The sequence below is a fragment of the Pristis pectinata genome, chromosome 2 (assembly GCF_009764475.1).
Source record: "Pristis pectinata isolate sPriPec2 chromosome 2, sPriPec2.1.pri, whole genome shotgun sequence".
NCBI lineage: Eukaryota > Metazoa > Chordata > Chondrichthyes > Rhinopristiformes > Pristidae > Pristis > Pristis pectinata.
This window is the reverse complement of record NC_067406.1, coordinates 3,216,925-3,233,981: the sequence shown is the minus strand read 5'-3', so window position 1 is coordinate 3,233,981 and position 17,057 is coordinate 3,216,925. Positions and strand designations below refer to the sequence as shown.

At 46.6% G+C, this 17,057-nt stretch overlaps 1 protein-coding gene across 2 annotated transcripts in view; it reads left to right on the top strand.

Moving 5' to 3' along the window:
- LOC127582864 (rab11 family-interacting protein 5-like) overlaps positions 1-17,057 on the top strand; it is a 95,473-nt gene that overhangs the window by 36,479 nt on the left and 41,937 nt on the right. For both annotated transcript variants that reach the window (XM_052038473.1, XM_052038464.1), the window contains exon 2: positions 8,339-8,808. In XM_052038473.1, the coding sequence (XP_051894433.1) occupies positions 8,339-8,808 (470 nt within the window). The remainder of the gene's footprint in view (positions 1-8,338; positions 8,809-17,057) is intronic.

Below are 17,057 nucleotides of genomic sequence, written 5' to 3'. Positions count from 1 at the left end.
TTGTCAGTTCAAGAACCTGATGGTTGTAGGAAAGTAGCTGTTCCTGAACCTGGTGGTGTGAGACTTCAGGCTTCTGTACCTCCTGCCCGACGGTAGCTGTGAATGTATAGTTGGGGGTGGTGGGACACAAAACCGTCCCTTCCCACTCTGAGAGCCAGACCACTGTTGTTGACAATACCCATGGTGTAATGATGGTTGCATCTTCGGAGGCCGTGTCCAACCCTTAGACTGCTCCTGCTGGCTGCCCTGTCCTGTGTGTTGACGGTTTCACCACTTGCTGATAGAATCATGTCAATTCAGGGGAAGTTGGCTAACCCGCCTGGGTTTGGAGTTACAGGCGAAGGTACAGCCTCTGCTTCCTCCTGATAAAATGAGCTCAGTCTCATTAACCAACCGTCCTACACCCCAATTAGAAGTTGCAGAGTATTTAACTTCAGTCCTGCTGTAACGAGTCAGTATTGTCTATACAGTTCCCTCCCAATGATACTTCACAGAACTCGTGCACAGCGTAAAGGCAACACTTGATCCCCAGAATCAACAAGCAACTACAGGAACAGCACAAGAGAGCCAGTCAATGAACTTGGGATCCTGCTCAATGGAAGGGTTCTTGGTTACGATCTGTACTTTTAGCCTTGGCTCCTTGAATAATATTTTGGTCTCTGAATTGGAAGGTTATTGGTTCAAGCCCTACAGAACTCCCCAGCACAGTACTGAGGGACTGCCGCACTGTAGGAAGTATCCCTGTCAGAAGTTGTGTAAAACTGAACATCCAATATGCACAAACAGGATCCCTCAAAACTATTTTGAAGAGCCAGAGAGCTCAGATTGATACTCTGACCAACCCCTCAATTAACATAATTAAGGTAAATTGGTTTATTATTGCCACATGTACCGAGGTACAGTGAAAAACTTTGTTTTGCATGCCATCCATACAGATCATTTCATCACATCAGTGCATTGAGGTAGTACAGGGGAAACAATAACAGAATGCAGAGTTAAGTGTCCAAGCTACAGAGAAGGTGCAGTGCAGGTAGACAATAAGGTGCAAAGTCATAATGAGGTAGATCGTGAGGTCAAGAGTCCATCTTATCGTACTAGGGGACTGTTCAATTCTCTTCAGTTCAATAGACAATATGGTTGCCTTTATTGTGTTTGAAGAGCAGGACTTTGCTGTTGTGTTCCTTTGTGACGAGACTGACTGGCTGTCAGAGATATACCAAAGCAGTTCAGCACTGATGGCAGAGTAGGTGAGGGAAGAGCGGTGATTGACAGCATCACTGGGATATATGGCTTCCAAAGGCTAGGTGGCTATCTCTGGTATAAGGTGGAGGCACACACAATGACGAGGAAGAAGTGGCCCAGACACTGCCCTTTTGTACGACGGGGATCTCCTGCATTCATCTGAGAGAGCACTCAAGTCTTATCACTAACTGATCTTGTGCCATGCCTTCAGCACAGGCTTTGGAGACTCAATATCCATTATGCCTCAAGAGCTGGAGAGATACAGCACAGAAAGAGGTCCGTCAGCCCACTGAGTCTGCTGGTCATCAACTATCCCTTTCCACTAATCCTACATTCTCATCAAATCCCCCCAGATTCTACCCCTCACCCATATACTGGGGAGGGGGCAATTTACAGCGGCCAGTTAACCATCTGACCTGCACGTCTTTGGGATGTGGGAGGAAACCGGAGCACCCGGGGGAAGCCCACGCGGTCACAGGGCGAACATGCAAACTCCACACAGCACTGGAGGTCAGGATTGAACCGGGGTCTCTGGAGCTGTGAAGCTCTGATTCAGACAAGTGTGTGGTGCCCACAGAGCCAGCACACCCTTCAGGGTTTTATTAGTTTATTATTGTATCAAGGTAGAGTGAAAAACTTGTCTTGATTACCGTTCGTACAGATCAATTCATTACACAGTGCATTGAGGCAGTACAGGGTAAAAAGAATAACAGAATACAGAGTAAAGTGTCACAGCTACAGAGGAAGTGCATTGCAGGTAGACAATAAGGTGCAAGGTCATAACAAGGTAGATTGTGAGGTCAAGAATCCACCACATTGTATAAGGAAACCGTTCAATCGTCTTGTAACAGGTCAAGTCAGCATCATTTGGCACAGTCCTCTGGTTCTAAATGTGATAGAAAAATGAGTAGGCCCCTCGTGTCTGCTCCGCCAATTGATTAGGTCATAGCTGGTATGGTACCTCTGCAACAATCCCCTGCACTAACCCAATATCCCCTGATTGCCTTAATATCTCAAACCTATTGATCTTCACTGAAACTGTTTGCAACATTTCTTTACCTGCCCTTCTGTTTAGAACATAGAAAATAACAGTTAAGGAAATTAAATTCACTTAATTAAATTAAATCTAAAGTAAAAAGCCAGTATCAGCAATGGTTGCTATGGCATTTACTGAGTTGTTGGAAAATCTATTTGCTGTCCCAAAAATCAATAAAACTGAAGATGATAAAAATCTGGAATAAAAACAGAAAATGGGAGAAACACTCAGCAGGTCAGACAGCTGGAGAAACAGAGTTAACGCTTCAAGTCCGAGACCCTTGAAAACATTAAATCGGTTTCTCATAACAACACAGAAAATGGGAACAGAGCCTTCAGCCCACAATGTCTGTGCCGACCCTGATGCCAAATTAAACTAAATCTCTTCAGCCTGTACATAGTCCGTATCCCTCCATTCTCTGCATATTCATGTGTCTGTTTAACAGCCTCTTAAACACCACTATCATATCTGCCTCCACCACCACCCCTGGCAGCCTGTTCCAGGCACCCACCACTTCCTGTGCAAAAAAAATGTGATGTCCCCTCACATCTCCTTTGAACTTTCCCCCTCTCACCTTCAATGCATGTCTTGTAATATTTGACATTTCTACTCTGGGGAAAAGATTCTGACTGTCTACCCTATCTATGCCTCTCAGAATTTTATAAGCCTCTATCGGGTTTCCCTTCAGCCTCTACAGAGAAAATGAGCTAAGTTTGTCCAACCTCTCTTCATACCCTCTAATCCAGCAGCATCCTGGTAAACCTCTTTCCAAAGCCTCCATATCCTTCCTGTAATGGGTGACCAGAACTGCACACTGTTACCAGAACAATGTTGTGTCCCAGATTCATACAGCACAGAAGAAGCTGGCCATTTGGCCCATTTTCCCTTTCCTTTCCCCATAGTCCTTTCAAGTTCTTGTGTGGACCAGGATTCCATGTGGTAGAACATGGAGCCTTGAGGGAGGCCTCTTTGGGACCAGTCTTTGTTGCATTCCAAACATTAACCATATCAGGTTGCTCTGCTGATCAGATCCCTGCAAACAATTGTTGACTTTTGGTGACCCAACATGGCAAAGAGTTTAGTTCTGACTCTATAAACGAGTTGCTGGAGGAACTCAGTGGGTCAGGCAGCATCTGTGGAGTGAAATGGACAGTTGACGTTTTGGGTCGAGACCCTTCACCTGGGTTACATTTGGGTCTTCCTAGTTAGGATGCACTTCTATTATCCAAGGGCATTTGCGGTCAGGCAATAAATACTGACCTTGTTGGTGAAGTCTACGTCTCCCAAACTAATCCAATGCTGTCACCCATCACTCTGCCTCACGCGAGAACACAGAAATCGGAGCAGGAGTGGGCCACACTGCCCGATTAAGCCTGCCCTGTCTTTCAGTATGATCATGGCTGCTCCATGCTGGCCTCAACTCCTCTTGAGCGTCAGTTCCCCATAACCTTCAATATCAGAATCAGGTTTATTATCACTGACTTGTATGATGTGAAATTTGTTGTTTTGTGGCAGCAGTACAGTGCAAAATAAATAAATACTGCAAAAAAAGGAACAACGAGCTAGTGTTCGTGGGTTCGTGGACCGTTCAGAAATCTGATGGTGGAGGGGAAGAAGCTGTTCCTGAATCGTTGAGTGACTTCAGGCTCCTGTACCTCCTCCCCGATGGTAGTAACGAGAAGAGGGCATGTCCCGGATGGTGACGGTCCTTAGTGATGGATGCCTCCTTCTTGAGGATGTCCTCAATGGTGGGGAGGGTTGGGCCTGTGATGGAGCTGGCTGAGTCTACAACCTCTTGTGATCCTGTGCATTGGAGCCTCCATACCAGGCTGTGATGCAACCAGTCAGAATGCTCTCCACCATACATCTATAGAAATTTGTAAGAGTCTTTGGTGACATACCAAATGTCCTCAAACTCATACCGAAGTAGAGCTGCTGGCATGCCTTCTTCATGATTGCATCAATGTGTTGGGCCCAGGATAGATACTCTGAGATGTTGACGCCCAGGAACCTTTTCCACCGCTGACGCAAATATTTGTCTACACCCACCTTAATTATTCCAAACGATCTGGCCTCCGGCACTCTCGGGGGAAGATAATTCCAGAGATTCACCACCCTCTCAGAGAAGAAATTTCTATGAACCACAGTTTTAAATGACTGGCTCCTTGCAACTAATGTTTGCTGTTAATGGCGAAGTCAGCTATGGTATAGATTGTGGCCCAAACCCAACAGGATACATTCTAAAAGTAAAAGTAATGGCCCATCACTCAAGAAGACTTGAGTGGGGTTAATTGAGCCAGAGAGAGCACAGGGAGCCTCAATGTTCATTTGGACTTGGCCCAAGTTCAAGTGGATGCCGCTGAAGATAGATTAACATCAGTCACTGGCTGTGCATTAGGAATGGGCAGGGAAATGAGGCGATAAGTGCAACGTTAATCCACTGTGCTCTTGGCACATGCTTTATCACCAGAAAGCACAAGTGGCAGCACCAGACCCAGGCTGCAGGAGACGGATAAGGTCGGGGCAGCACAGTGGCGCAGCTGGGAGTACTGCTGCCTCCCAGCTCCAGTGACCCGGGTTCGATCCTGACCTCTGGTGCTGGCTGTGTGGAGTTTGCACGTTCCCAGTGACCAAGATGTCTTTACTTCTGTACTGAAGTCCTCCGACAATAAAAACCCACCCACCATTTGACTCCTTAATTGCTTACTGAACCTACATGCTAATTTTCAGTAACCTGTGTACAGGGACACATGGAGCCCTCTGAACAGTAACACCTTTTAATTTCACACCACGTACTTCAGACATCTAGATAAGTACGTGGACAGGAGTGGTTCAGAGGGCTAAGGGCCAAACACAGGCAGATGGGACTAGCTCGCTGGGCAACACAGTCGGCCTGGACGAGTTGGGCCGAAGGGCGTTTCCATGCTGTAAGACTCATTTATAATCTTTCTATTTCCTTCTATCAGAGTGAATGGTCTTTCGTTTACATAAATTATTTTGCATCTACCATGTCTGTGCCCATTCACTTAGCCTGTCTATATCCCCCGAAGCCATACTGCATCTTCTTCACAGTTTTGTATAATCAGCAACCTTGGATTTATGACGCTTGATCCCATCATCCCGATTATTGAGAGCTGGCATTAACTTGATGAGCTGAATGGCCTTCCCCTATATGGTAAATAGGAGAGTTTTACAGATGGTGAACAGCTGGGGCTCCAACACTGATCCCTGTGGCAGCTGACTGGTCAGAACCTGAACATAACCCATTTATTCCTACCCTGGTTTCTGCCTGTTAATCAGAGTCCCCACACCATAGAACAGTACAGCACAGGACAGGCCCTTCGGCTCATCATGATGTGCCAAACTATTTAAAGCAATCACTCCTAATTAATCTAATCCCTTTTCCTCACACATTAACCATATACCATATCCCTCCCTTCCCTGCACATTCATGTGCCTGTCGAAGAGTCTCTTAAATGCTCCTCTGCTATCCTCCTCCAGCACCACCCCTGGCAGTGCATTCCAGGCACCCACCACTCTCTGTGTAAAAAAAACTTGTCCCGCACATCCTTTAAACTTTCCCCCTTCAAATTAAATACATGTCCTCTGGTGTTAGACATTTCAATCCAGGGAAAAAGATGCTGGCTGTCTACTCTATGCCTCACGTAATTTTACAAACTTCTATCAAATGTCCCCTCAGCCTCTGCCACTCGAGAAAACAGCACGAACTTGTCCAACCTTTCCTTATGGCACGTGTCCTCTAAACCAGGCAGCACCCTGGCTAAACCTCCTCTTACTGTGGCAGTGAATTACCATCAATACCATGTCAAATTTTGTTTACTGACTTGTGGGGCACTCTCTGAAAGGCCTTCTGAAAGTTGAATTCACCACATCAACTGGCTTTCCCTTATCTATTTTACTGGCAGCAAATCTGAAAAAACAACTCCAACAGATTTGTGCAACGTTATGTCATTCCTATAAAAGAACAGGCCTCATATTTTGCAAGTGTCCTGACAAGTTTTTCACTGTACCTTGGTACAAGTGACAATAATATACCAATACTACTTTATAGATCCCAGCATTTCCTCTACTGCGGATCATCTATAGGTCTTCTCACCCCCCACCTCTGTTTTTTGCTCTTGCTCTCTCACATTCAGGGTGGGTTCCTATTTGCCACATTCTGTGGGATCCAGAAGTGAAAGAATTCTGGAAGGTGACGATGAGTCCATCCAGTATCTCCAATGCTATTGACTTCAAACCTCTGGAATGCAGGTCATCTGGTCCTGGGGATTAGTCATCTTTCAGTCCATCAATTTCATTGGCTGTTTCTGGGAGGTTTTTGGTGTCTTCCATGAAGTCAGAAGTCAGAAACAAAATATTTGTTTAATTTCTCTGCCATTTCCTTACACCCTGATATAATTTCTGTTTTTTTTTTGTAAGGTACCCGAATTGGTTAATCTGTTCCCTTTTACATATCTACTAAATCTACTGACATTGTTTCCCACAAGCTACCTTCATATTCAACTTTTCTTTATCAATACCTTGGACCTCCATTGGTGAATTCAGAATTTTTCCCAATCCTCCTTACTGCTTTTACTGGCAGTGCTACAAACCTTTTCCTTTGATCTAATACTAATAACGTCTCTTGATAACCATGACTAGACCACTTTTCCTGTTATTTTACTTCTGCCTTAAGGGGATAAAAGTTGCTTTTAAAGCCCACATCTAAAAGACACCACCATCAACAACACAGTAGCAGTGTTGGCCTGAATGAAGTGCCTGGAGTGGGCTTGAGTCCATGACCTGCTGAGACCATGAAGTTGGAATTGACCTAGGAAATGCCGAACTCTTTCCGGTTCCAGCTGGCTTTGCTGCTGTTCTGGTCTTCCCTGCAGCTTTATAGAATTCTGAATATGCTGCATCTGGAGTATTGCTGTCAGTTCTGGTCACCCCATTGTAGGGAGGATAGGGAGGATGTGGAGGCTATGGAGAGGGTACAGAAGAGGTTCACCAGGATGTTGCCTGGATTAGAGGGCATGTGCATAAGGAGAGTTGGACAAACGGGTGTTGTTTTCTCTGGAGTGGCAGAGGCTGAGGGGAGACCTGATAGAAATTTATAAGATTATGAGAGAGACAGAATGGACAGCTGGTATCTTTTTCCCAGGATCAAAATGTCTAACACTGGAGGGCATGAATTCAAGGTAAGCAGGGGAAAGTTCAAAGGAGATGTGCGGGCAGGTTTAATTACACAGAGAGTGGTGGGTGCCTGGAATGCACTGCTGGGAATGGTAGTGGATAGAGGTGTTTAAAAAGCTCTTAGATAGGCACATGAATATGCAGAGAATGAAGGGATATGAACCATGTGCAGGCAAGTGATTATTGGTATTGGTTTATTATTATCACACGTACTGAGGTACAGTGAAAAACTTGTCTTGCATACCATGAGTACAGATCAATTCATTACACAGTGCAGATACATTGAGTTAGTACAGAGTGCATTAGGGTAGTACAGGTAAAAACAATAACAGAGTACAGAGTCACAGCTACAGGGAAGTGCATTGCAGGTAGACAATAAGCTGCAAGGTCATAACAAGGTAGATTGTGAGGTCAAGACTCAATCTCTTCAGGTGTCATTAAGTGAGATGAGAGAGAGAGGGAGATATGAGATACCTTTATTAGTCACATGTACATCGAAACACATAGTGAAATGCATCTTTTGCGTAGAATGTTCTGGGGGCAGCCCGCAAGTGTCGCCACGCTTCCGGCGCCAACATAGCACGCCCACAACTTCCTAACCCATACGTCTCCGGAATGTGGGAGGAAACCGGAGCACCCGGAGGAAACCCACACAGACATGGGGAGAACGTACAAACTCCTTACAGGCAGTGGCTGGATTTGAACCTGGGTCGCTGGCACTGTAAAGCATTATGCTAACCGCTACACTACCATGCCTGCCGATTGTCATTAGCTTAATTAGTTTGGCACAGTACTGTGGGCCAAAGGGCCTGTTCCTGTGCTGTACTGTTCTATGAGTCACTGCTTGATTTTCTTCTTCCTCAGATGGTACAAGCTGTCCTCGAAGCCCGGTCAGAAGGAGAAGGAGCGAGGTGAGATTCAAGTGAGCATCCAGTTTGTCCGCAACAACCTGACGGCCAGCATGTTCGACCTGTCCTCGAAGGAGAAGCACCGCTCAGCACTGGACAAACTGAAGGACAAGGTGAAAGGCAAGAAGAAGCACGACAGCCTGACGGCGGAGTCTGCCTCCGCCATCGTGCCGAGCAGTGTGGGCCAGATAACCAGCGATGAGGAGTTCAGTGAGAAGGGGACGCCGGAGAAGAAGTCCAAGAAGAGTTTCTTCTCGAAGCCCAAGCTTCACAGATCATCGTTGACCAAGTCCAATTCCTCGCTGAGCTCCCAGCAGAGTGTGAGGTCCTTGGAGAGTATCAGCAACAGTACTGGGGTCACCAACCTGCCTTCTCCAAAAGCCACCAGTGCTCCGGGTGCCTTCCATCCTCCTCCGAATGAGCCAAGTAAGGAGCTTGTGTTCTGGTGAAACGTGATCAACGTAATGAGCCTGGTTGGTACCTGAGGTTGGGATACTGAAGTCAGTGGCTTTCCCAGGGCATAGATGTCATGGGTTAGACACCGAGTGAAGCTCCCTCTACACCGTCCCATCACACTCCCAGCGTCAGACACAGAGTGAAGCTGTCTCCACACCATCCCATCACACACTCCTGGGTTCAGACACCGGGTGAAGCTCCCACTACACTGTCCCATCACACACTCCTGGGGTCAGACACCGGGTGAAGCTCCCTCCACATTGTCCCATCACACACTCCCAGGGTTAGACACAGAGTGAAGCTCCCTCTACACCGTCCCATCACACACACCCGGGGTCAGACACAGAGTGAAGCTCCCCCTACACTCTATCTGCCATCAGACAATCTAAATTGCCTATTTTGGCAGGAAAAATAAAAAAAAAAGAAACTCTTCGAAATGATGAGAGACACAGGGCTCCGGGGTACATGGTTCTGAGTGTTCTGGAGCATGAGTCACAAAAGGCTGGGATGCAGATAGTTTTCCTAATTACTTGCACTGTCAGTGTTCTTGTTTAATGTTCAGGGAATTGAATACGAAGGTGGGGCTAAGCTTTAATTGTGGTTAGGGTATTGGTGAGACCATATCTGGAATAGTGATTACAGTTTTGGAAGGATGTTAATGCGTAGAAAACAGATCAGAGGTTTACTCAACTAATATCTAGAATGGGTGGTTTGTCTTGTGAGGAAAAGTTGGACAGGCTGCGCTTGTATCTTCTGGAGTTTAGAAGGTTGAGAGTTATTGGAAACACTTGAGATCCTGAGGGGTCTCGACAGGGTGGGTGTGAGACGATGGTTCCTCCTGTGGGAGAAGCTAGAGCTAAAAATAAGAGGTCACTCATTTAAGGCAATTGAAGCAGAATTTTTCCATTGAGGGTTGTGTGTCTTTGGAACTCTGTTGCCACCAGGAAGAGAGACCTTGATTGTATTTAAGGCAGTGAGAGCCACTTGATAACCAAGGGAGTGAACAGTTACTGGGATAGATGGGAATGTGATGATGAGATTGCCTAAGAGCACCTGTCATCTCGGACCCATCGATTCACACAGCAAGGAATCAGGCCCTTTGGCCCACCTTTTCATGCTGACCAGCAAGTAGCCATTTCACTAATCCTGCACCAATGCTTTACTCTTCCCATCAACTCCCACCTCAGATTCTGTCACTCACCTACACGCTGGGACAATTCACAGTGGCCAGTTAACCTCTCAGCACGAATTTGGGATGTGGGCGGAACTGGAGCACCTGGGGGAAGCCCACACAGTCACAGGGAGAACGTGCAAACTCCACACACAGACAGCGCCAGAGGTCAGGATCGAACCCGGGTCATTAGACGTGTGAGACTGCAGCTGTACTAGCTGTGCCACCATGCCACCCACTGATTGAAAGGCTTGAAGGGCTGAGTAATCTATGTTAGTTTGTGGATACGAGGCACCACTTCTAACAGTTGTGCACCACTTAGTATAGCACAGGGGATCAGGTACAGTAGTGTAGTGGTTAGCGTAACACTATTACAGCGCCAGCAATCCGGGTACAATTCCCGCAGCTGTCTGTAAGGAGGTTATATATTCTCCCTGTGTCTGCGTGGGTTTCCTCCGGGTGCTCCGGTTTCCTCCCACATTCCAAAGACGTACGGGTTAGGAAGTTGTGGGCACGCTATGTTGGTGCCGGAAGCGTAGAGACACTTGTGGCCTGTCCCCAGAACACTCTACGCAAAAGATGCATTTCACTGTGTTTCGATGTACATGTGACTAATAACGATATATTATCAATACAGATAACACTCAACAGTCTGGGGTGGGACCAGAACCCACGATCTTCAAACCTAGGAGAGAGTGGGTCACTGCCAGCATTGCTGTGTGGGCCAATTCAACAATTCCCTTCTCCCACCGAGGAATATCAGTGGGAGAATTCATGGTGCAGCATCTCTGACTCAGTAGGTCATAGAGTCATAAAGCACGGAAACAGGCCTTTCAGCCCATCTGGTCCTTGCTGAACAAGATTCCCAAATAAGCCAGTCCCATTTGCCCGATTTTGGCCCATATCCCTCTAAACCTTTCCTGTCCATGTAGCTGTCCAAGTGTCTACGAAATGTTGTTATTGTACCTGCCTCAACCACTTCCTTTGGCAGCTCGTTCCATATACTGACCATTTTCTGGGTGAAAAAGTTGCCCCTCAGGTTCCTATTAAATTTTTCCCCTCTCCCCTTAGTCATATGCCCTCTAGTTCTTGATCCGCTGACCCCGGGAAAAAGACTGTACGCATTCAACTTATCTATGCCCCTTATGATTTTATACACCACTATAATATCACCCCTCATTCTCCTATGCTCCGGTGGAAAAAGTCCCAACCTGCTCAACCTCTCTCCATGACTCACTCCCTCGAATCCCAGCAAAATCCTCGTAAATCTTCTCTGCAATCTACCAGCTTAATGGCATCTTTCCTACAGCAGGGTGACCAAAACTGAACAATATTCCAAAAGCAGCCTCACCAACATCTTGTACAACTGCAATGTAACATCCCAACTTCTGTACTCAGTGCCCTGACTGATGAAGGCCAGTGTGCCAAATGCCTTCTTCAACACCCTGTCTACCTGTGAGACCACTTTCAGGGTTAGGTATTGGGTGCAGTTGTTAGGATCAAGCTGGGATGAGAGGGCTGCAGAGTCCTGTCCTTGTGGTTCTGGTGAGTTTGAGAGACCTTTATTTCTTTGTAGCCTGGCTGGAATTCACCCACCTTGCCGGCCACTGGCTTATTTCCTTTGGTTGCTCAATATCAATGTGGAGAATTATAGATGTAGGATGTATTCTACGCGGGGGACAAAAAAACTGGTGGAGGAACTCAGGGGGTCAAACAGCATCTGTTGGGGGGTGGGGGGGGGGGTGGGTGGGTGGTAATCGTTGATGTTGGCAAGTCACCCTGGCCCAGAGCTGTATCCAGGAGCAGGACTGAAAAGAATCAATATATAAACTTACTGTAACCATTGCTCATACTGCTGGGAAGTGTTCCATGCATTCATTACTGGGAAAGCCTGCTGGTATTTGAATTCCAGAAATCCTTCCTTTCCAGGATTTTAATCGTTGGCCTTGGTTTTGTAACCGAGTGCTGCTCTGAAAGGAGCCCTTTATCAGTTACAAAAACAGCCATCACAGAGGAGGTGAGCTGTTGCGTCTTCGGAGAGCAGTCCCATGCTAATGAATAAAGAGTGGGTTGTGGGCAGCACTCTTCAGGACCAGGTCAGACCTTCAGGATTTCACTTCCTACCCTAGAGACTTGAATCAATAATTCATAGAGTCAGAGAGTTGTACAGCACGGAAACAGGCCCTTTAACCCAACTGATTCATGTCGACCAAGATTCTCATCTTAGCTAGTCCCTTTGGCCTGTGTTTGACCCATATCCCTCTGAACCTTTCCTATCCATAAGATTTCTTTATTAGTCACATGTACATCGAAATACACAGTGAAATGCATCTTTTGCATAGAGTGTTCTGGGGGCAGCCCGCAAGTGTCGCCACGCTTCCGGCGCCAACATAGCATGCCCACAACTTCCTAACCTGTACATCTTTGGAATGTGGGAGGAAACCGGAGCACCCGGAGGAAACCCACACAGACACGGGGAGAACGTACAAACTCCTTACAGACAGCGGTGGGAATTGAACCCAGGTCGCCGGCACTGTTAAGCGTTACGCTAATCGCTACACTACCGTGCCTGCCATGTACCTGTCCAAATACCTTTTATGCGTTGTTATAAAGATCTTATCTTATAAGTGTTGTTATTGTACCTGCCTCAGCTACTTCCTCTGGCAGCTCATTCTCACCACTCTCTTGGTCAAAAGGTTGCCCCTCAGGTTCCTATTAAATCTCTTCCGTCTCACCTTAAACCTGTACCCTCTAGTTCTTGATTCCCCAAGCCTGTGAATGTGCGCTTTCAGCCTATCTATGCGCCTCATGGTTTTATACACCTCTATAAGATCATCCCTCATTCTCCTATGCTCCAATGAATAAAGTCCCAACCTGCTCAACCTCTCTCCATAACTCAGTCCCTCAAGTCCCAGCAACATTCTCGTAAAGCTCCTCTGCACTCTTTCCAGCTTAATGACTAGGAACAATAATTCATAGAGTTATACAGCACAGAAACAGGCCCTTCAACCCAATTAGTCCCATGCCGACCAAGTTAGCAACCTGAGCTAGTCCCATTTGCCCGCATTTGGCCCATATCCCTCTACACCTTTCCTATTCATTTACCTATCCAAATATCATAACTGTAGCCGCTTCTGCCACTTCCGCTGGCAGCTCGTTCCATATCCCCACCACCCTCTGTGTGAAGAAGTTGCCCCTCGGGTCCCTTTTAAATCTTTCTTCTCTCACCTTAAACCCATTCCCTCTAGTTTTAGAAGTTCTAGTTCTCCTACTCTTGGAAAATCAGGCAGCGGAAGTCCTTGCAGTTGGAATCTCATTGAATAAAATGTAGAACTAAGGTCCCTCTGCTCTCGGTAGTGGGTGGAAAGAATCCCTGATGATACTGTGGAAAATCTGGAGGTGGTGTTGGACCAATGTTTTTCTCTCCAGCAACAACATCAAAGATTATCACTGAGGGTTAGTGTGAGTTTGCAGAGTGGACACTGGCTCCGGTTTCCTCTGGTGTCACAGTGGACTGCATTTTCAAGAACTCTCACAAACTAGCCTCCCATCCATTGAATCCATCTATACTTCCTGCTGCCTTGGGAAAGCAGCCAACCTGGAATTCGAATTGGTTTATTATTGTCACATGTACCAAGATACAGTGAAAAACTTTGTTTTGTATGCCATCCATACAGATCATTTCATCACGTCAGTGCATTGACGTAGTGCAAGGGAAAACAATAACAGAATGCAGAATAAAGTGTTACAGTTACAGAGAAAGTGCAGTGCAGGTAGACAATTAGGAGCGAGGCCATAACGAGGTAGATTGTGAGGTAAAGAGTTCATCTTTAACATACAAAAGGTCTGTTCAAGAGTCTTACAACAGTGGGATAGAAGCTCTCATCAAGGACCCCTCACACATGGAGGTCGGTGACCAGTGGTGTACCTCAGGGATCTGTACTGGGACCCTTGCCCTTGGTGATTTTTATAAATGACCTGGATGAGGAAGTGGAGGAGTGGGTTAGTAAGTTTGCAGATGACAAAGGTTGGGGGTGTTGTGGATAGTCTGGAGGGCTGTCAGAGGTTACAGAGGGACATAGATAGGATGCAAAGTTGGGCTGAGAAGTGGCAGATGCAGTTCAACCCAGATTAGTGTGAAGTGGTTCATTTTGGTAGGTCAAATATGATGGCAGAATATAGTGTTAATGGTAGGACTCTTGGCAGTGTGAGGATCAGAGGGATCTTGGGGTCCGAGTCCATAGGATGCTCAAAGCGGCTGCGCAGGTTGACTCCATGGTTAAGAAGGCATATGTTGTATTGTCCTTCATCAATCGGGGAATTGAATTTAGGAGCCGAGAGGTATTGTTGCAGCTATATAGGTCCCTGGTCAGACCCCACTTGGAGTACTGTGCTCAGTTCTGGTCGCCTCCCTACAGGAAGGATGTGGAAGCCATAGAGAGGGTGCAGAGGAGATTTACTAGGATGCTGCCTGGAATGCAGAGCATGCCTTATGAAAGCAGGTTGAGGGAACTTGGCCTTTTCTCCTTGGAGCGACGGAGGATGAGGGGGGACCTGATAGAGGTATATAGGATGATGAGAGGTATTGATCGGGTAGATAGTCAGAGGCTTTTCCCCAGGGCTGAATTGGTGGCCACAAGAGGACATAGGCTTAAGGTGCTGGGGAGTAGGTATAGAGGAGATGTCAGGGGTAAGTTTTTTTACTCAGAGAGTGGTGAGTGTGTGGAATGGGCTGCCGGCAACGGTGGTGGAGGCGGATACGATAGGGTCTTTCAAGAGACTGTTGAATAGGTACATGGAGCTGAGAAAAATAGAGGGCTATGGGTAAGCCTAGTAATTTCTAGGGTAGGGACATGTTCGGCACAACTTTGTGGGCCGAAGGGCCTGAATTGTGCTTTGATTTTTCTATGTTTCTACACCCCACTCATTCTCTCTTCTCCCCTCCTCCCACTGGGCAGAAGATACAAAAGCCTGAAAGCACGTACCACCAGGCTCAAGGACAGCTTCTATCCCACTGTTATCAGACTTTTGAATGGACCTCTCGTGTGCTGAAGGATGAACTCTTATCTCCCAACCTACCTGGTCGTGGCTCTTGCACCTTATTTTCTATTGCACTGTACTTTTTCTGTAACTGTAACACTATAATTCTGCATTCTGTTTTCTTTACTATCTTGATGTACTAGTATATGGAATGATCTGTATGGATGGCATGTAAACACAAGTTTTACACTGTATCTCAATACATGTGACAATAACCAATACTAGTTACAAGATGTGGACGTCACTGGGAAAGCTGGAGAACATTGTCCATTAAATTATCCCTGAACTAAGCAACCAGTTAAGAGTGAACCACATTGGTGGACCTGACCAGGCATGAGCAGGATGGCAGATTTTGTGCATTGAAAGTTACTAGCGAACCAGTTTCGATTTTGTGAAAATCCAGTTAAACACTTTGGAGCATCCCAAGGTGGAGAAAGGTGTGATGGAAATTTAAGTCTTTATTTTAAATGGGCTGCTTGATGTTTTATTGAGCTGTGCAGAGCAGAGTCGATCCCCAGCTGGGCTTCGACAACAAATTGGCCTCAGTACTCCTGGGATGTCAACTTGCTCTTTGCTTCACAATCTTTATTTTAGGTCCAACAGCTTTCCTGCACCAACCACCTGGGTCACATGAGTTACGTTGGAGGATCAGCCGTGCCCAGTGACTGGCAGCGCGGTGGTGCAGTGCGTCGAGCTGCTGCCTCAGAGCACCAGAGACCCTTGGATGCCGGATGGAGTTCTCCCGGTGACCATGTGGGTTTCTCCTGGGTGCTCCAGTTTCATCCCACGTCCCAAAGACGTGGGGGTTGGGAGAATAACTGGCTGCTGTAAATTGCCCGTAGGTTGTGTAGGTGGGTGGTGGAATCTGGGGGGAGTTGATGGGACTGTGGGGAGAATTTAAAATAAAAGGTGGGATTAATATAGGATTAGTGAAAATGGGTGGTTACCATAGAACAGTACAGCACAATACAGGCCCTTCGGCCCACAATGTTGTGCCAATCTTTAAACCTTGCCTAAGACTATCTAACCCCTTCCTCCCACATATCCCTCTATTTTATATCCCTCCATATGCTTATCTAGCAATCTCTTGAATTTGGCCAATGTACCTGCCTCCACCACCACCCCAGGCAGCGCATTCCATGCCCCAACCACTCTCTGGGTGGAAAAACCTTCCTCTGATATCTCCTTTGAACTTCCCACCCATCACTTTAAAGCCATGCCCTCTTGTATTGAGCATTGGTGCCCTGGGAAAGAGGCGCTGGCTGTCCACTCTATCTATTCCTCTTAATATTTTGTACACCTCTATCATGTCTCCTCTCATCCTCCTTCTCTCCAATGAGTAAAGCCCTAGCTCCCTTAGTCTCTCCTCATAATGCATATTCTCCAAACCAGGCAGCATCCTGGTAAATCTGCTCTGCACCCTTTCCAATGCTTCCACATCCTATAATGAGGCAACCAGAACTGGACACAGTGCTCTAAGTGTGTTGACGGGCAGCATGGAATCGAAGCACCTCTTTCTGTACTATACCTTTCATTCAAGTACTGAAAGTGGCCACGCAGGTAGTAGGGTGGTAAAGAAGGCGTACAGCGTGCTTGCTTTCATTGGTTAGGGTACTGAGTATAAGAGTCAGGAAGTTAAGTTGCAGCTGTATAAAACTTTGGCTGGTCTGCACTTGGAGTATTGTGTACAGTTCTGGTCGCCCCATTACAGGAAGGATGTGGAGGTTTGGACAGGATGCAGAAGAGGTTCACCAGGATGCTGCCTGGATTAGAGCTACAAGGAGAGGTTGGACAAACTTGGGTTGTTTTCTCTAGAGCAGCAGAAGCTGAGGAGAGACCTGATAAGAAGTTTATAAAATATGAGAGGCTTAGCTAGGGTAGACAATCAGAGTCTTTCTCCCAGGATTGAAACGTCCAATACTAGAGGACATCCATTCAAGGTGAGGGGGGAAAGTTTGAATGAGATGTGCGGGGCACACACAGTGGTGGGTGCCTGGAATGGGCTGTC